The sequence below is a fragment of the Epinephelus fuscoguttatus genome, linkage group LG24 (genome assembly GCF_011397635.1).
Source record: "Epinephelus fuscoguttatus linkage group LG24, E.fuscoguttatus.final_Chr_v1".
Taxonomy (NCBI): domain Eukaryota; kingdom Metazoa; phylum Chordata; class Actinopteri; order Perciformes; family Serranidae; genus Epinephelus; species Epinephelus fuscoguttatus.
The window spans coordinates 13,880,933-13,901,142 of NC_064775.1; the positions used below are offsets into that span (position 1 = coordinate 13,880,933).

General features: G+C 39.3%; 2 protein-coding genes across 4 annotated transcripts in view; both read right to left on the reverse strand.

Moving 5' to 3' along the window:
• Positions 1-157: 157 nt before the first annotated feature.
• On the reverse strand, positions 158-14,529 carry LOC125884707 (solute carrier family 15 member 1-like). 2 transcript variants are annotated; one of them, XM_049569825.1, is made up of 24 exons: positions 12,816-14,529; positions 12,195-12,245; positions 11,871-11,905; positions 11,460-11,544; positions 11,019-11,160; positions 10,651-10,770; positions 10,463-10,562; positions 9,150-9,240; positions 8,973-9,056; positions 8,104-8,186; positions 7,808-7,894; positions 7,632-7,721; positions 7,447-7,491; positions 7,312-7,344; positions 7,121-7,209; positions 5,712-5,793; positions 5,512-5,628; positions 5,240-5,380; positions 4,766-4,812; positions 3,485-3,592; positions 3,285-3,399; positions 3,054-3,191; positions 1,408-1,515; positions 158-1,099 (listed from the first exon to the last, which is right to left on the reverse strand). In XM_049569825.1, the coding sequence occupies exons 2-24, from the start codon at positions 12,199-12,201 to the stop codon at positions 848-850; spliced, it is 2,199 nt and encodes a 732-aa protein (XP_049425782.1). In that variant the 5' UTR covers positions 12,202-12,245; positions 12,816-14,529; the 3' UTR covers positions 158-847. The 2 variants fall into 2 exon arrangements, with proteins under 2 accessions (XP_049425782.1, XP_049425781.1); XM_049569824.1 differs by lacking the exon at positions 12,816-14,529 and having other exon boundaries at positions 12,195-12,430.
• A 187-nt stretch (positions 14,530-14,716) lies between these two features.
• The window catches only part of LOC125884704 (dedicator of cytokinesis protein 9-like), a 61,106-nt gene continuing 55,612 nt past the window's right edge, over positions 14,717-20,210 (reverse strand). For both annotated transcript variants that reach the window (XM_049569820.1, XM_049569819.1), the window contains exons 47-52: positions 19,707-19,853; positions 18,809-19,019; positions 18,111-18,301; positions 17,925-18,025; positions 16,979-17,117; positions 14,717-15,886 (exon numbers count right to left, since the gene is read on the reverse strand). In XM_049569820.1, the coding sequence (XP_049425777.1) occupies positions 15,770-15,886; positions 16,979-17,117; positions 17,925-18,025; positions 18,111-18,301; positions 18,809-19,019; positions 19,707-19,853 (906 nt within the window). In that variant the 3' untranslated portion in view covers positions 14,717-15,769. The remainder of the gene's footprint in view (positions 15,887-16,978; positions 17,118-17,924; positions 18,026-18,110; positions 18,302-18,808; positions 19,020-19,706; positions 19,854-20,210) is intronic.

A 20,210-nucleotide genomic window follows, 5' to 3' on the forward strand; every position in this document is an offset into this window, starting at 1 on the left:
TCTGAGTTGTGTTACAGTAAATTACAAAATGCCAGTTGCAGTCCTATGTGTGATTAAAGATTAATATAAGCAACAGAAACATCAGATTTTGTAAACAGAAAAATAAATGTATTAACATAATGCCACAGAATAGCTGAAAGAAAGCAATGTGTACACATTTATTGATGACAACACCTTGCTAGCATCTTTATTGAAGACTTTGGTGAGCAGCCATTATCACGGGGCAGTGTTCTACCGGGCCAAGATGAAATCTGAGATTGAATATGGAATATAATTAAACATTTTCTGACTCAATAAGCAGTATTTGGTGTTAGATTTTTTCCCTGGAGCAGATGAGAATATCATACACATATAAAACACACTATATTACAATACATACAACACTATGCTTGGAAATAAATACATGTTGGAATGGTTTCTTTGTATGTTTACCCGGGCACATTATAAAATCCTATGAAACTAGAAATTACATATGTAGATGTTGCTACGTACAGTGCAAAATAAATCATTGCAAAAAAAAATTTACAACAGTGAAAGCACAAATTGTTAACCAGTAAAGTTCTGGGGATTTTAATGATATGAGTAACCTGTTTAAATGAATTTTCTCTCAAAGTTTTTTGCTTAAATGGTGATAACAGTGTTTGATTTATCCCTTCACCAACACTGTACACCAAGAGCTTAATCATCAAAGCCCTGTTTCTGTGTTCTGCTAACATCAGCACCATTTCACTCATCCATTCATTCATTCTAACCACTACATGTTCAGTAGTGTACTGGACTCAGACATGAAACACAGAACCAAGCAGCATTTGTACAAAAGAGGGGATAGCCGTAGAGGATGGTCGCTTTAGATCTTGGTCTGTTTGACTTCCTCCTCGTCAGAGCTGGAGTCAGAACCCTTCCTGTCCTCCTTGCGGTTCTTAACCGAGTCCTTCCTCTTCATTTCTACACTCTTCCTCCTCTCTTTCTCTTCAGGTTCCTTCTGGGCAAACCGGGCTTCTTCCTGGGTTGGGTCGATGTAGGTGTAGAAATAAGCCATGAAGGCAAAGATGAAGCACACTAACAGCAGCAGAGAGGCAAAGAGGATGTACTCGGCCCACTGGTAAACAGAAACAAACACAGTGTTAATTTGGAGCTAAACTGAGAGGAACAGCTCGGCATTTTGGGAAATTCATTGCTTTTTTGCGGAGAGTTTGATGAGAAGATTTATACCACTCTCATGTCTGTCTGTTGAATATGGAGCTCAGAGAGTTAGCTTGGATTTATCTAACTTAACCTCTGTTATTATGTTTAATCAAAAGCAACTACAGCCAGTTTCAAACACTAATTAAAGGTTTCATATCTCATAAAATGAAGGTCAGTGGGGACAATATGCATCTACCAATGGTTTATATAAAATCCACCCACCTGATCTGGGAGCGTTGCAGCCTCGGCCACAATCAGCACAATGATGTTACCTACAGCAACAGTGAACAGCCAACCAGCCTGCAGCACAGACTTCATGTTGCTGGGTGCCTGGAAAGTAAAAAGAGAGTAATATAAACCTACATATTACAGCAAATTATAAATGACATCAATAAGTATTTTGTGTCTCTGGACAAATTAACATTAGGACAGACTTTATTATCCAATTCAACTTCTATTACCTCTGCCAAAGAGGGTATGTTCTGGTTGGGTTTGTGTGTTGTTTGATATGTTGTTTGTCAGCAGGATTACAGAATAGCTACTGGCCTGACACACAGGGCAGCCAGACAAATTATTTTTCACTTTTGTTAACATTTGTGAGATAGATCATTTGGCCTTGGTGGAGGTCTGCGCTCTCTGAGTGTCCTTCCACTTATCTCCACCAGGAGGTAGGGTCTGCAAGTTCACTGGAAATTGGCTTGGTGAAAAACAACAAGCCTTACCATCTGTTGCAGGACACATTTTGGCCTATGTCGTGGCTCAAAACCTGACATTCATAGAAATGTTAAGTCTTATTTTAAACTGGAGCATCTGCAGATTAATTCTGTACCCAATCCACTAAAGTTAGGCAAGTTAGGAGATTAATTAGTCCCTGTTTTTGTTATCATCACTGCCACCTTGACTGTAAGGGAGCTGGGAGGAACAATTTCACCAGGCATATAAACAAAGCAAAAGAGATTACAGACCTTTGATTATCAGTCATTCTAACACCCTATCCAGGGATACCAAAGATGGCGATAGGAGCCAATGGAACGAGAGTCAGATCCAATATCTTAGATATAACGTCAAAAAAAGATCTCCAATATTCCACTAGGCTTGGGCATGACCAGATCATATGAGTGAAGTTTGCTCGTGCCTGAGAGCATCTGTCGCAAGTATCAGAGAGGCTTGGAAAGATCTTTGATAGTCTAGCTTTGTTAAAATGGATCCTGTGAAGAATTTTGAACTGAATGAGACTAAGCCTCACACAAGAGGGGGATAAATTGATTGCTTTCAATGCATCATCCCACCATTCATCTGACAATGTGATACCTATTTCGGCTTCCCAGCCTGATTGAATCTTATACAGAGCAGGGGGAGTCACTGTTGATAAAAGGTTGTAAATGAACGAAATGTGGCCTCTTGGCAGTTCAGTAACTGCAAGTCAGGTCATTTATTCTTGATATTTGTGCTTCTATCACAAGCAAGTAAGCAGGCTTTGTTAAATTGTTTCTTTTTTTTTGTCTATTTTTGTTGTGTTTATTGTTGTCAATTTGTTGTACTGTAGCCTATAGATGAAGGTAATACCATTCAAAGTCCAGTTATGAATGACATGTATCAAAGATTTGTAGCTATGTTTTCACAGGAAAACTTGATCTACTCTTTGTAACATGCAGCGGCTCTGTCAAAAATAGACAACGCATGTATTTTTATTAGCTTTTAGGACATTTCTGAAACGTGCTGCAGCGCACCTGCTGAATTACAAGAATTGTCTAGAGTGGCCACAATCAGCCGCAGCGACCCCAGCAGAGGTCTGCACTCTACTGAACGCACTTTTGTAGTTATTTGTTTTCAGTTGTTGTCAGATATGTAAGGAGAGCACACTCTACCTGTGAGTAGGAGAACTCCAGGCCGGTGACAGAGAAGACCACCTCTCCTGCAGTGATGAGGAAATACTGAGGAATCTGCCAGGCCATGTGGATGGTGTTGGGCTTGATGTCCATCACTGGATGGATGTTCTGTTCACACTACAGGACATAAAGCAGCCAAGTACCAAGATGTGTTACTTCAGTCAAAAACATTTAAGCTATATTGAGACTCAAAATGAATTCTTGAATTACATTTTGTCCAAATGTGAAAGTTGGCGGGATGATCACGGTGAAGGAGCTGCCGAAGCCCAGCTCTTGACTGTAGACACACTCTTGTCCAGTAGCACTCTTGATCAGGAACTTTGCTCTGATACAACAAGAAAACATCCATCAGAGCATTGACTTTTCTCCAGTGTAACTGTATGTGAAATACATAACGAAATCAGCCTTACAGTCCCCGTGGTACCCCAACATATTTTGACATGTTGTTGGTGGTGATCTCCCCAAAGTCCTGGTCACCCACTGTTACATTCAAAAGTGAGTCATAGCCACTGAAAAATCTGGGGAAGAAGAATTCAGAACAAAATAGGTGAGACAGTGTTAAAGTGAGACTATGAAACATTTGAAACAAGATTAAACACATTCTTCCTCTTACAAATGAAAAGTTGAATTTATAATCAGGAAGACGAACCCTTGCTCAATTCATACATGTCAATATTTTCTCACTATGTTGTGATCTCCAAATAACCAGCTTAGTTATGTCTCTAACGGCTGTCTAAAGCAGTGGTTTATGGCCCCCAAGCTGTTCCAAGCGAAACCTGAGGTCAGTGGTGCCCCCATTGGCCATATGGGCCCACTGGAAAATCTTGGGGTGACACACCAAAACCAAAAGCCATGACTAAATATCAGGAATTCTATTGTGCTGTTGAAGTATATAGGCGAGTTGAAAACCATGTCAGTATGAAATTTAAGTAATCGCATGGTGATATACTTTGCATTTTGCATTTTTGAGTTCCACAATAATCCTGTTTTAATGTCTTACGTATCTATACATGTTGGGCAATTCACTGAACTTCAAATAGGCTGCTTGTCCTTTTCTTTCAAAAGACAAATATACAGCTTTAATTTGAAGGAGTACATTGTTCTGGGAACAAGCTCAAGTTTAGGGGAGACGTGTAGGTACCTATGGAACCCATTTCATTCAGATATCTTGAGATGACAGTTCAAGGGACCCCTCTGAAAATGGCAATGTCAGTTGTTCCCTTGCCAAAATTAAGCTCAACTTTGGAGCGTTATTTAGCCCTCTTCATGATAAACTATGCTGACATGGTTAGTATCAATGGATGCCTGAGGTTGTCTAGTTTTACAACATGCCAATATCTTTGTGGTAGATTAAAAAATGAGCGCGCCACAGCCTCTTAAATACAGTAATGTTGGCCGACTTTTATTATTTTCACCAAGGGGGCCAGTGAGGGGGCAGCAATAGTACCGCCTCTTGTGGGCACCCTTGCTTTTCTGTTACAAAAATGTGGTTTCATTTTATCTGGATTTGCCCCTTTTCCTGTTAAATACTGAAACTTTAGGTACTTTAATCATATATTAAATAAAAATAAAACAATCTGAGAAGGAAAAACAACTAACACAGGCACACTATCACTTGCAGTTAGATTAAAAGAAAATTGCAGACAATTACAAACTCATTCCTTTAAGTTTTATAACATTGTGAAACTTGCCTGATATCATTAGCGCCCTGTTCCGGTTTTGTTTTGATGTCCACGAACTGGAGATAGAAAGATACTTTAGAGCCTCCACATCTTTGTACTTAGAGTTATATTTTTATATATAATGCATGATAAAGAAACACACACTACAATCATAATTACAGTCCAACTGAGATAACATTTAGACATCCCTTGTTGCTGTCAAATAATGCGACGTGTTTTTTAAATGTTTTGTTTGATTGACAGCAGCTGGCAGGCTGAGCTCTAGCAGGGGAACAACAGATGGAGTGAACAAACTCATGCATCAGCTTACAAACCATGGAAGACAAGGTTTTATTAGCAGTGTCACTGACGTTCACACCAGCAACCTGACCTGTGTGACATTTGCAGGTATGCTTACATGCCGTTTTATGCGCCGCAGCTGAGCACCTAATGAGCTATCTAGCTTTGCGTAGACAGTCGGACTTAATCTGGCAGTGTACTCACCCCCAAAGGCTTAGGTAGAGACCCATCCTGAACAATGACTACAGTGCTACGATTACCATCCACTAAACTGGTTAAGTAAATGGCATTTCCCCCTAGATTCAGTTGAAATTGATCATCAAAGGTCAGGTAATCATCATTGGCCTGCAGGACAAAAGAAAAGTCAGTATGAAAATGTTCTCCTACTTTTAGTGGGTGGTGACTTACAGACCTTCTTAATTTTAGTACATGTGGATAACGAGTGTCTGTGCGCTGTCTAGTGCTGACTGGAGTACCGTGTAAGGCTTCAAGGTGAACTCGTTGGTTCCAGCTTTGACGTCCAGCGATCTGTCAAGCATGTTGATGAACTTTGCTTGGCCAACAGTGCTTGATGGGAACTTAGGCAGAGTTTTCTAGAAGAGAAATGGAACTGTGTTTCACACGGTAATGTGCATTTAAGTTGCCCAGTGTATATTTTTATGCGTGTTACACTCACATCAATTTGTATTTGGACCAGGGCAGCACAAATGAATGCAAGAGCAGCAAGGAACATCCCAACAGTCATCCTCTTTAATGGACTACAGAACAAACAAATGCACACACACACACACACACACACACACACACACACATTTTTAAACATTTGAGTTTATATCTCTTCACCATATTCAATCACTCGGAACAGGAGGGATTTCAGGAGGCTAAAACAGTATCTGTCACTTCATTTTATCTCCCAACTTTGTGGTTATAAGCATGAGCGGATTATCAGACTATGGGCCCCTGGGAACAGATATGCAAATGGCCCCACCACCTGTCCTGCACAGGAGCAAGAAACACAGACCTTTTTTTGGTTATGCCTCTTTTTTTGTTGTTGTTTCGTGTGTCTTTTATTTCAGTTTGTGTATATTTGGTCTTTATAGTCATTTTGTGTCTCTTTGAGGTCATTCTGTTGTTGTTTTTTATAGTACTTTTGTGTCTCTTTGAGGTCTTGTTGTTTCTTACACGGTAGTTTTTGTTTCTTTGTAGTTCTTTTGTGTCTTTTTGAGATCTTTTTTTGTAGTAATTTTGTGTCTCTTTGAGGTCTTTTATTGTCTTTTTGGAGTAATTTTGCATCTCTTAGAAGTCATTTTTGTCTTTTTGGAGTAATTTTGTGTCTCTGAGCTCTTTTTTTGTCTTTTTTGAGTACTTTTGTGTCTCTCTAAGGTCATTTTGTGTCTTACTCTGTCATTTTTGTTTCTTTGTGGTTATTTTGTGTGTTTTTGAGGTCTTTTTTGTCTTTTTGTAGTATTTTTTGTGTCTCTGAGATACGACTGAAAGCTCTGAAAGAAATTGAGTAAGGGGACGTTAAGTTTGTTTGGGTTTTATTGTTGTTTTTTGGGCCAAACTGCTATTTCAGAGGTAAGATCCAACTTTGAAGCTCAGCCTGTCTTCATGAGTTTTGAACACATTTAAGCAGTTTGAAATCATATTTGATCATTTGTACATTAATAATTAGTGTTTTATAAAATACTAATTAGCTTATAGTAACATTATTTAAGTATCATGTAGAGACAAGCTGCCAAGCTTTACACAGTATCTCATTTATATTTAGACCGTAGGTATTAAGATATTTAAAGGCACGAGGACAGAGTGGATCGTTACAACATGGAGTGAAAAAGTCACTAAAATGGGCTGAGATAAAATCACTTTTTATATCAATAGTAATATAGTTTAATTGCTTACATTTTCCTGCCTAATTTGTGTGTATAAAAAGTTAAACATTTTTTTTAACTTAAACTGTTCTATAGTAATATTTTGAGTGATTATCACAAAAGAAAAAAATGAATACATAGAAAATTTGCAAAATAACCTAGACTCCAGTAATATTTTCCATCACACAGAAACAAAACAGGAAAATAAACTCACGTGAAGTTTAATTTGCACTTGGCAATCAGCGGGTAGATCAAACTGTCCATGACTGGCACCAAAACCAGGATCAAGATAGGGTTGACAGTCTGTTAAGTAGGAGAGTCACTCTTTTAGTGCTTTTTTCAAGCACAAGCATCAAGAAACATCCCAACAAAGTAAGTAAAATATAATCAACACAAGTGTCTTACCTGCATCTGATCAGGCTGGATTATAAGAAGTCCCTGTTGAAGAAAAAAAGGGAGGGAGACAGAATCTCAAATTAAAAAAACAGTCTGTGGTTTGTACTCACAAGGTTTGTCATAGGAAAACAATAAAACACTTACAAAGTCGCCGTCCATGGTGGTTGCCTGGAGGGTCCATCTGGAGCCCTGTAGAGGAGACACAGCTCTCCTTTAGTCTGTCTTTGGATTCTTTTGGTGCACATCTGGGTGCACATTATCTTTGTCTTTTTCTTTTGCTACTGATCACAGCTACATACAGTAAGTGTCAAGGAGAAATTGGTGGTTACCTGCTGGTCAAAGAGAGCCCAGAACATTGGCAGAGGGATGTAGAGGAACAGCACCTTCAGCACCATCTTCACCTGAGCAATCAGGAGTTTCTGGAACCAAACATAGAAAAGGGTTAGGATTTTTACATCACTGAATATACTGTTTGTATTTGCATATACATGTATAATGCTCTTACATCGTATTTCTCCTCAGCCCAGTCCATCCAGTGGGTTCTCTTCGGGTACTCAGGAGCACGATGCCTAAAGCGGTTCTTGATAGCAAACTACAGATGGCAGAGAGGACAGTTCAATGTGAATTTTTCTCTGACTAAATAACATTTTGTTACCTAACCTAGACTAAAAAGTTAATAAAAAGTTCAAGTTTGAATAATTGTGATGTTCCCCGGTTCTATTTAAAACCATTGTACTCCATTTTCAAAACAAAAAAAACCTTTTGGAATAACAAAATGTTCACCTTTGAGGACCCACTTACCCCGATGCATTTGCAGACTTTGACCAAGATGTTGCCCTGAGGGGCGTTCTTAGTGTACATCCCACTTCCAACAATGAACACAACTGCAGACACACACCAAATATATATCTTAACATTTGACTACTTGTCAGAACAGCAACAGGAAGTTATAAGAAAAAATAGGAGGTCATCATCAATGTGGCAAACCAGAAGGATTATTTATCTATAAAAAGAATGAATCAATAACTTGTTAAAGGGGCATTTCAACTATGTAGCACTGTACTTTCATTAAGCTAGGGAGACTCACAAGAGACAAAGTTGAAGTAACAGAGGCTGAATTATCTTGACTTTAAAGCTCTGTGTACACATATACAGATACTTTTGAAACATATTTTTTATCTCTACATTTTGGCCTCTTGTCCACACAAACATTTTTAGGGAGTTTTAGGTCACTGAAATTTGTTTCAAAACGCCTTCCAAGATGCAGATTTATAAACTTCTGGTTTATCTGTGTGGTCATGTAAGACGAAGCATAATCTCCTCAATTCGCACATACCCATTGTTGCTTTGTGTAATGAGCATACACTAAAAACAACAACAATGGTGGACTTGGTTTGCTAACATTTTGTTAGCTCTGCTTGGTCTCATGACTACTGTATACCTAACCTTATTGCTGCACCACTTCACAGACAAACGGAGGCATACGCTACACCCAATGTTTTTACTTCACCTCAGCATTCACAGTTTAAAGTCCACCAGAAACGAGAGTTTTGGATCAGGTCTGGTCTAACCAGCAGATGGTGGGATATTTTCCAGTGTGGGATTGTTGTCGATGAGGAATGGAAGGAAAAGGTTCACGTTTCCAGAGCAAAAAAGAAATGAATGCTTACTCAGAGCTACCACCATGAGAGCAGCAGGGACACCAAAGGCCAGTGGGTAGCACTTCTGCTGGGTGTGAATACCGCAGTCCTGAGCTGGAAATCACAGCACACACAGACACACAGTTTTAGAACTTCAACACCTGAGTCAACGATGTATTTTATGCTCTGTGATCAACATCAGCGAACCTCTGAGGATGGGAGTGATGACAGTGGATAATAGACTGCCAGCATTGATGGACAGGTAGAAGATGGAGAAGAAGGTGCTCCTCTGCTTCTCCTGTTGGACACAAGGAGGTTAAACAGGTTCTGGACAAAAAAGCACTGATGTACATTTTTCATTCATCACACTACTGGATGCATTTTATATAACATCTCATTTCAATAGAGTCATTGAGGCAATCTTTGTCCCTGGCCTTGAACAGTGTCATAAAGTCACTAAGACAGATGTACTTGTGGTTATTAGTTAATAAACAACGAGCTGGAAACAAATAGAGATACAAGAAGTGCTGACGAGTAAGTTGTCTTTTTAATTGCTGTGTGGGGCGTGTGTTCACGCATGCAAGAAAGAGTAAGAGATAAAAAAAGTGTCCTGCATGTGGCCGATGCATGCATGGTCATAAGGAGACTAGTATATGTGTATAATGCCAAATAAATGAAAGAATTACATGCTCCTTGACAGTAAAAACCTCAGTAACACTTTATTTCACAGATCTGAATTTTTTCCAAATATGTTTCAAGTTTCTCAAGAAGTTTTTGTAATTTAGCGCATTTTCTTTTAAGAAAAAAGAAAGCTTGATTTTATAGAAACAGATTACATTCACCCAACAAAGGCCTGATCTCCTAATTATGACCTCCATATCGCATAATTATGACATACTTTCTCATAACAAGAGATGTTTTCCGATGTTTTTTGTTTGTTTGTTTGTTTGTTTTTTTTGTAAATCATTTTTGAGCCTTTGCAGTTTTCTTGCAGCTGTGTGCTTGACTCTAGACAGATGTTCTGTTGTGACTGAAAGACTTTAGGTCAGCGATAGTGACCTAGTGATTGGTGGTTGCCCGAAGTGGCTGCCCACTGACCACTTTCTAATTCACATGAAAATAAATATTTTTATTATATATTTTTTTTTAATATATTTTTTTTCTTTGAATGCAAATAAGGTGAAACAATGCATTAAAAATCATCCTGTCATTTTGTATAAGTGGCCCATGGGCAAAGCAAGTTGAGTAAATCTGGTCTAGGTCATGCCAGCAGCTGCCTGGATTTAACTGTTCTTGTAGCAGTTGTACTGTCTCTATTGCCCTTAAATTAAGTAATCAATAAATATTTTTTTTCCAAGAAACTTCATGGAAGTTAGTAGGAAATAAACCAGAACTTACCGGCAACAATAATAAGCCCTCCAGTATTTATCACAGGACTGTTCCAGGTCTCATAAGACTGTAATCTGTCACCTCTGCCATGTGTATACAGTATGTTTGCGTGTGCTTGAGCAACATCTAACCTGATCGTCGTCAAACTGATCTCCACCAAAGGCAGCCACGCAGGGTTTGATGCCTCCTGTACCCAGGGCAATAAGGAGCAAACCCACCATGGACAGAGCTCTGAGGTCGAAGCACAGCACAGATACAGTGTCACTACTATTTTTCTCTGTTGTGTTTCTGCGCACAGTTCTGTGTGTGTTCAACTCACATGTGGAAGGTCATGTTGTCGGGGTTGCCATCTTTGTTTGCATCCGTGATGTCATGGATAGCACTTACTGCCAAGATAACCTGTCCCAGTGCGTAAACGATGGACAGGTAAACAATAGTCCTGTGCAGAGGGAGGAGGAGGAGGAGGAAGGAGGAGTAGAGTAAAACAGATGTACAGGTTCAGGTACAGATAAGATAGACAAGGGTCAAAAATCCAAGGATGACATTTAACAGCCCATTCTGTGAGATATACTTTAACCCCAAATCTACTTCTCTATGTACTACAACAGCATGTAAAGCTAGTTGTATACTCCTAATGCATGTCTGTATTTGGTTGTAGGTAAAAGAGTCGCTGGATTTAAAACTCACTTGAACTTGCCGAGCCATGAATCAGCCACTATGGCTCCCAGGATGGGTGTCAGGTAGCAGAGAGCCACAAAGGTATGGTAGATAGTGGTGGCAAAGTCATCATCCCATCTCAGGAAGTACTTGAAGTACAGCACGAGCACGGCTGCAGACAGGGAAGGAGACGGAGGAAAATGGGAGAAAGTAAAAATAATAATGCAGAAAAAGGTGGAAGTATTCACAACTTTTACGACAGTGTAAATATGCTCCTATTACAAACGACAGTCCTGCATTTAAAAGCTTACTCACATAAAAAATATACAGGTATAACCAGAAAATATATTTTAAGTATTTAAAGCAAAAACTGTCATATTATTATAGCTATTTTTAGATATTTATGTTTTTCTAATATGTGAATGAAGTAGTTTCATGACAGTGCATGAGATCCAGACCAAACCCTCTCACCTCGCATGCCATAGTAGGAGAATCGTTCGCAGAACTCATTGACGACGATGAAGAAGATGCTTATTGGGAAGCCAAAAACAGTCGCCTGTTAGAGGAGAAAGGAAAAACTTCAGTGACTGAAAAAGGAGTTTACAGGTTCTGCACAGCAAGTAGGACACTTACTGTTGTTTCACTGACGTGTTAATAACTTACTTTGCAGTTTACAAGACCTTCGTCCCCTGACACCAAGAGTCACTTTCATACCTGAATTGTTTTTCAATGCCATGATGATGTGATTATAATTATTTATGAATTTTTAAATACTCATAGATGAGTGCATATTTTTCCTCTTGGAAATTCAGTCCTGTTGGGTATAATGACAGTAACTAATAAATAGGTGCATTTTTAACTACTACAGACATTTTGACTTACACTCTTTTTCTTGGGCTTCCTCATCTCGTCTTTGTCTGCAGAAATGAAGTCACACATTATGCAAACTAACATTTTTTTCTGAGATAAAATACAAAAAAGTGAAATATGCAGATAAATATTGTTAAATGTGACAACAAATTTAGCTTGTTTGTGTAAATTTCTGCCAAGTGCATGAAGCAAATACCAATAATCATATAACCAAGTGTAATGCATGAGATAAACAGAGAATATTTCTCTGACACTTGCAGGAAAAGAAATCCCAAAATGTAAGGATGGGTCCCTGAGCGTCCGAGTCACAGGGTTCCCATCCAGACTGGGACTCACCTGCCATGGCTGCTGTGTGTGTCGACTTTAGGTCACTTCTCCAACAAAATCCTTCAGTAAAAAGACACAGAGAGACTTGTGACCCCTGTTCAGATCAGATCCACGACACGAAGACCGAGCCGAGGCCTGGCCGGCTTCCTTTGTAACCTCCCATCAACCCTCCTGCAACGCCCACTGATGCTGAACTGTGGATCATACACACCTCCCAACATGCAAGTCACCATTATTCCCACCTCCCAGCACATTCTCTTTATCATAATCACAAGTGTGTGTGTGTGTGTGTGTGTGTGTCAGTAATTACTTTATGACTCAGGAAACTCAGGTAGAATATGAGGGTCTTGCCTTGCAGATAAAGAGGATTTGACAGGTCAGCTGATAAAGCACACAACCTTCATACTGTATTTATCACTGCTTTCTAAATGAAAAATCTGATGCTTAGCTCTGAGACAGGGATGTGATACATGCAAAGCACAAACTGCGATTATATTTATGACAGCAACAGCAGTAGCAGCTAAAACATGAACATATAAAACTGTAGCTTACAATATAGAAATCTTGAAAATGTGTAATTTCCAAAGAAAGACACACAAGCACACACCATGACAGGCTAGTAGGACTCACACTGGACACATGATGTTTAGCAGCCCAAATCTCCAAAACAATGACACAGTCAGGGTGTTTGTGACACAGAGTGCAGAGGGGATTTTACAGGAGTCAGCATCCTGATTTCACTCCCGTCTCTCCTGTTTCCGTTTACTGAATGCTCAGCTCCATCAACTCACTGACCATCATGGCGACTCATGACCACATGCACAAACAGAGAGAGACACACACATTTTAAAGAAGGAAACATTAGTCATTTTTCATTATAGTTATTCTAACTAACATTAGAAAATGACATCATCATGTGCAAGGACACACCCAGAGCTCATTCTCAAAACTAAATTTTTAAAGCACTAATGTATGGAGCCCTGCAGCTGACAAAATAGTGAGGGTTGTCAGACAAGTCTAAACTGTAACTGAGCCCAGTTAGCAAGCTAAATTAGCTAGTGTTAGCTTGCTGGTTAAAATCCCTTTGCTGCTGTTTACAGTTTATACTGTAGCCTATACAGTAGTGAGTGGCCTATATTTAACTATAATGAACACTGCTCACATAGCTGGCTAGTAGCTGAAATGGTGCTAAAATTGTTTAGCTACCAGTGTTTTCTATTAACTATCCAGATAGTAAAGACAGGAAATGAGGGGGAAGAGAGTAGTAGAGGATAAAGGCCTACAAAAAGGGTCCCAGAGCAACATCTGAAGCAATAACTATTTAAAGTTTGCAAACATCATCATAAACTGCTGGTCAAACCAGACCAAGTCTGGTTGTAGCGGCAAAAACAAATATGAAAATTAGCAAAAGTGTGTTTTATTGTTTCTGAATTCAACTTTTTCATTTGTTGTTTCTTTTTTAAAGCTACACACTGGAGTTTAAAGTAAAAATCTGAAACTTTATGGACCCTATTTAAATGATCTATTGCTCATGATCTAAAGTGCAAGAGGCACAAGTGCATTTAGGGCATAGCCAACCACTTTTGCTAGTTAAACTGCTCAAAATATGGGTGCAAAATAAGGCGCAAGGGGCAAAGGATTTAGTCCCTTAATAAGGTGTGTGTGGGCATAACATCTCCCATTCCCTTCAAAAGCCAAGTGTGCAAGTAGATTGTATGCACATTGTGAGCCTGCCTATGTAGGCACATTTGAATTACAAGCCCTTTACAGTAAATATCAGGAACTCCATCTTTCTGATGTCAGACCAGGTTTTTGCTGCCTCAAAATAGCAACACGCCAACAATGCGCATTTGCATACCCATGGGTGCGAGAACAATTTACACAAAGTGGGTGCTGGCTGTAAAAATGACAAATGTGTCAGTCTAAAACTAGCAATGACAGTGTGTAAGATGTGGCCCTATATCTCTTTTTAGACTCTGTTTTAATTATCTTATAATATTATTTATTAATGCATACCATTATATTCTTTACTTTTCTGATAATATTGCTAGATTTTGTCAGTTTTGGGCCTCCATACTGATATACACTTCTGCTGCCGAAAACAAATTCTCAAAGTTAGTCTTCTGGGACATACACAGCACTTGTCAACTGATTCAGTATCATCAATGTGCAGTATAAATAATGCATACAATTTAGTGTAAGGCAGGTAACCGTCAATTTTTTCAACTTACCCATGGTACCAAACTGCCATATATCCACCATATTTATGAGTACTTCTTCCTCTGTGTGTTTACACTGTCCAGGGAGAGTTGCAAAAGCTTTACTGACAGTTGGGAGTCTGTGGCTTCTGCTTCACAGATAAGAGACAGCTTTGAGTTATATCTGAAATAAGAAAAGGGGCTTGGAGGGTTAAAGTGTGTTCAAGGACTTTCAAAACTAAACATGAAATAAAATGCTTTCACATTCTCACATTGTTGCAAATTGAAAGTGGACATAGTGAGGTGATATTAAAAGCAACACATGGGCAAAGGTATTATTACATTTTTTATTTATAAGTCTTAAACATATTTACATGAGCAGTCATTAAGTAAAAATGTATCTTTAATCTTACCTCACAGATAATAAAAGGCATCTACATGACAGACAAAGAAACAAAGGGGGTAGATTACAAATTGTCACACCCTTGTCTTGCCTCGCACAGTCTTTTTCTAATGTCTTTGGCAAGAGTGGTTTTCTGTGCAGTATGTGTCCTTGGTAACGATAGAAAATATTGCACACGCTTTTCTTTACAGAAAATAGGTTAAAACATTGCGGTTCACTTGGCTTTAGACAGTTTCTATACACGTCCATTGGCCTAAAATAGATTGAATGATTCTTTAAATGTCCACGTTAAGATAAAAGATAAACTCTGATGCTTCTGCGCTGCATGGAAAATGCATCTGCTGTAACAGGGAATCAATGGAGAAGAATAGAAAAGGGAGAAGTAAAAATACTGTGTATCAGCTTAAGAATGTATGTACGGTTACAGCAGCGGCATTTATTCATTTATTTCCATTAAAAACTTAATTGAAGTACTCTCTCTTACAAACACTGTACATGAAAGGGAGCCCTACAGTTAAAAACAGATAAGGTGATGACTGGGGTCAAATACTGAAGTACCTCAAGTTTGTTACACATCCCTTGGGTGGAGCTTAAGACACCAGGATAATTAAGATAACACCATGTTGTTGGTCACAGTATTGGACACACAGCTGCTGTGCTCAACCCCATCTTACACAGACAAAAAATATACAGAGGGATAAATGACCCAGAACTGGCAAAATGTCGACAGAATTGCTGTTCACAAGTCAACAGTGTTGACTGGAGTCTCCATAGGAAACAAGAACAATGGGCCAACTGACAACAGGCAGGGAACATGACATTTTCCAGCTCATGACGTGTAAAGAAATAGCAAGATAAAAAATACCAATGTATGATGGCTTCAGTTTGTGTTTAAGTACTTAGAATTTGTCCAAGTTGTTTCGTCTTGACAGACAGGAAGTTTAATCAGTCATTCGTGGTGAAGAAGGCATGAGTCTGGTGTATCAGAGTATGGTGGTGGAGCCATGTGGGTTGGCACTGGTCGGTGTGCCACTGATGGCGTTGAAGATGCCCATGGAGTCAGACAGAGTGCTTCTTGAACCGTCTTCCACTGGGTTTATCTGGAAGGATCATTGGGAAAGATATTTATTTTATTCTGTTGAAAAGTGAAGTTCAGGGAATGTAGGAAAATTACAGTGTTTTGGTGTTTTGGCTACAACATTTTTTTTTTCTGTCTTCCATTGTCTACAGTGGCCACAATCAGTTCTGTCAGACACTTCGCAGCCAGAATGCAGTGATTTTATATGAATCGGTACTTGGTAGTACTGACGTAATTTGGTTAGGTTCCCTTAAACAAACGAGTTCAGTACCCAAACGTTGTGGCCAGTCATTCATTTGGTGGCTGTAGTTTATTTAACACTCCTTTATTTTGTTGGAATATTCACCATTTTGTAAAGTTGGTCATAACAATATGAATTTGCGATATTGGGGGGAGGGTAGTGCATTTTTTGTGTGAACCAGAGGAAGTATTAAAAAAATGTTTAACATACTGGCATCGGCTTTACTTTTGTATAATACAAAAAAATAATATTCAGCCCCACTCCACATCCTAATAATATTCATACAGTCCCTTACTATTCTTTAAAAGAGTACACCAGTAACAAAAGCAGCATTACCATCCAATCTGCTCAGGCCAGCACAAAGAGAGCAGGAGACAGGAGACAGGGTTAGTAAATGAGCAGAAGACTGCAGCAGTGGACATCTCTTTAAGGTTACAGTGGTTACAGTGATGCATGTGCAGCTTTAAATATTTCCACATGCTATCTGATGGACCCCAAGTACCTTAGAGAATCGTGGGATCACATATTTCAATCAAAAGTCATAAAATTCAATATGTAGATATCTTACATTTGTAAAATACATTAGACAGGAAACTCGGTGCACTGAGGTCATTTAAGGTGTACTAAATATTCACAGAGGTGTGTTAAAATAAAGCTAAAGAGAAAAAAATTCAATAAATTCATTTCAGAAACAGTTTTTATAGAGTGCACAAGCTGGGTTCTTCAGGGATGGGCTTATGGATGATAAAATATGTGTCAGACATCTAGCGTCTGCAGCTAAAACTTGTCTTACATAGTTCGCTACATGCAATAACAGCTGATCCTAGTCTGAATGATATAGCATATATCCATTACCACCTCTGGGGTTCCTACCTGCTCATGCATGATGTTTGATAGCTCCCTGGTAAGGTCCCTGTAGTTGGCCTTCATCTCATCATGATACTCCTGCTGGTCCTCTTTGATCAGCCTCTCGTTCACTCCCAGCCCCTGACCACAGGCATCCACAAACTGCCTGAGAGGAAAGGTAACAGGGTTTTAATGCCAATTCAAAACACATATGAACAACATGCAAAGAGTAGAGAGAGAAGAGTAACATGGTGGGCCACATTTTAGACTGATAAGCAGTGCAGTTATTCGTCCTAGATGCTGATATGGTTATTATGGAGAGGAGAACAGGAGAGTAAAAAGGCTGGCAGACAAAATCATCAGATTTGTGTGTACTGATTAGGAGAATGTCATCAAAAATAATAAATAAAATGAACAGAAACTTTATATTTCCATTGTGTTTTCTACATTCCCTACATTTTATTAGTAGCTCTACTTCCCCTCATTAACGTCCTCTCAGCCCTTGGTATTACATAACAGCATACTTTGTAAAGGCCACTAAGAAAGTGGAGATGTGGGCATGGAGGGAGCGGGCAGTTTAAATGGCACACACCTGCCCTCATGAGCTTTAAGTCCAAACTATCATGGATCACTTGTAGGCTTAGTGCTACACTGCCGACAATTTCAAAACATCTGATTTAGAAATTTGTGTTTGTGATCTGCGACAGTTTTATGATATCTTGCAAAACAACAATTTTCCCATGCATTTACAGATAATGTTGGGAATAAAGATATGACACCAGCTGAACCCTACAACAATCTAAGTACATATTAACTGCAATTAGTTATATTGCATTTAAAAATGTCAAGTTATAAATGAGATTTTCTATCTAAACTAGCCATACCCTGCCATAAACGAGATATGATGCAGGGAAAGAGGAAAAGTTCAAGCTTCAATTTTACATATGCAAATGTTTCAGTCAGTGATGAGTACCTGAACACCTCTTTGAGCTGTTTGACCTTGTTGTCAGGATACTTCTTGGCACTACCGTCGTCGAGGAAAGCTCTGGCGTAAGCAAGTGGACCAGCATTGACCTGAAAAACAAAAGAGGTCAAAGACTGTAAATGACACTGATAAAAAGTAAAACAATTTGCAACAGTGCAACGTGGTGGTTTGTACCTGAACACTGATGCTGCCTTGCAGTTTGAGCTGCAGGCGGATCATGTCTACTTCAGAGGCCGAGCACAGCAGTCGCAGCTCGGCCACCTTGGCACTCATCTCGTCTATGGCCACCTCGATGGGGCTCAGGTCAGTCTGGTGTTGGTACATGACTGCTATACGCTTCTTCACATAGGGGAAACAGTGGGTGGCTGGATGGGAATGAGATAGGAGGAGGAAAAAAAAGGACAGTATCTTGTAACAGTAGCATCAACCAGGTGCTAGCTTGGACACTGAAACACCCCTATATGCATACCATTGTGTGTCTAGTTTTGTCTGCGTGATAACACTCATAACCAGGATGTTAATCAAGTCCAACCATGCATGTTAACAGTCACTGACAGAACTCACTATCAGTTAGCGTGATTATTACTGAGGCAAGATAACACCTGAACTTTGGGATTGAGTGGACAGGCCAGTAATAAATCTCACCTGGCATTATCTGATTAACGTTTCAGGTGACTGACGCTAAGGCCAGACACCTCAGAGTAATAATACATGGCAACCAGGAAGATATTCTTCTTTGCTTCCTGACACAGCTGTGTTGATACAGCTGGCTGGAAAACCTTGATTCATTTCTTTATTGCACATTAACTTCACATTATATATCTTGCTCCTGTCTAAACTGCAGTGATGAAACATAATTTTTATCGACCTACTGGTGAGAATGGTCCGACGTTTACACTGCTCCTCCACCCCTCCCTGCTTCTTGCCCGACACCGTGAATGGCGTCTCAAACACAAAGCGACGGATGTTGTGGCTCTTCTCAAAGTCGGTCTTCCTGTCCTCCAGCTCCTTGTCGTCCAAGTAGGGTGTGACGTGGGTCACCTGGATGTAGGCGTACTTGGAATCTAGGTCCCTCGGGTTCACCTGTGGTGGCACAAGAGGAAGAGATATTGTATTTTGACTCAAACATAGATAGCCATAAAATTTCTGGGGTCATGGAAAAACTGATACTTTGACATTTTGGGAAATGTGCTTACAAACAAGATACACTCTCTTGATTGGTGTGGGTAGGCCAGGCTAAAGACAACTGCACACCAAGTCTGTACTTTTCATCCGACATTGTCGCATGTTCAAAAATAAATACACACGCTGCCAGTCACATTTGAACACTGACTCCAAAACTTTCATCCATCATTAAAATATTCTCCTGGCTCCAGATGGATATTTAACCTATATGAGAGTGGCATTTATTTTTGTAACTACAAGTGAACCCTCTCACACTGCATACACAGTCATTTGAGCCTTTATCAATAAAATGATATTGATTATAACAGCTTTAATGTGTTCACATGCCTAATCATACAGGGAAAAATACTACTGGAAATGATACAGGGAAAGATTAAACACAAAAACACATGTACATAAGGAAGTTTATCACAAATTAAAACATTTAATTGATGAGTTGTGGTATGTAGTTGTATTTTAAACATGAATTTTCTGAACGCCGTCACTGAAATCTGCACTAGAAACCTTCAATAACGATTGCATAACTGTCGGGGTCTACCATTTATCGTCACAATCATATAAAGACACACAAATGTGTGATCCCACCTTGCCAGAGTCCTGAATGATTTTGACGTTCTCCTGACCAAACTTGTCAGAGTAGAGCTTCAGGAGCCTCTGGGAAATCTCAGACAGCGGAGTGAACTTTGGCTCCTTGTAGATGTATTCCTTTCCATCTTCATCCTCAAAGAAGCCCTGCAGAGGAGAGGAAGGAAGTCATAAACTCAGGGCCACTTTATCATCTGCAGCTAGGATAAGTCAAACCTTGAAAAAGTTATAACTGCCAATCTTTTTTGTTCTTTGTCATGGTGTTAAAAATCCAGAATCAATCCAGCTTTTAGGGGAATACTTCACCCCACAAATTGGTTGTGCAGCGATAACTCATCTTGTGTGATGTTACATTTGTGAAGAAAACTTAGTTTATCCTCTTCACAAATTCAACGTAACACAGGTTTAGTAAATGACACACAAATGGTCATATGAGGGGGCAAAGTGAAAACTAACTTTTCAAGGGAAGTCCTTTTTCAAAATTTGACAACTTTTATCCTATAA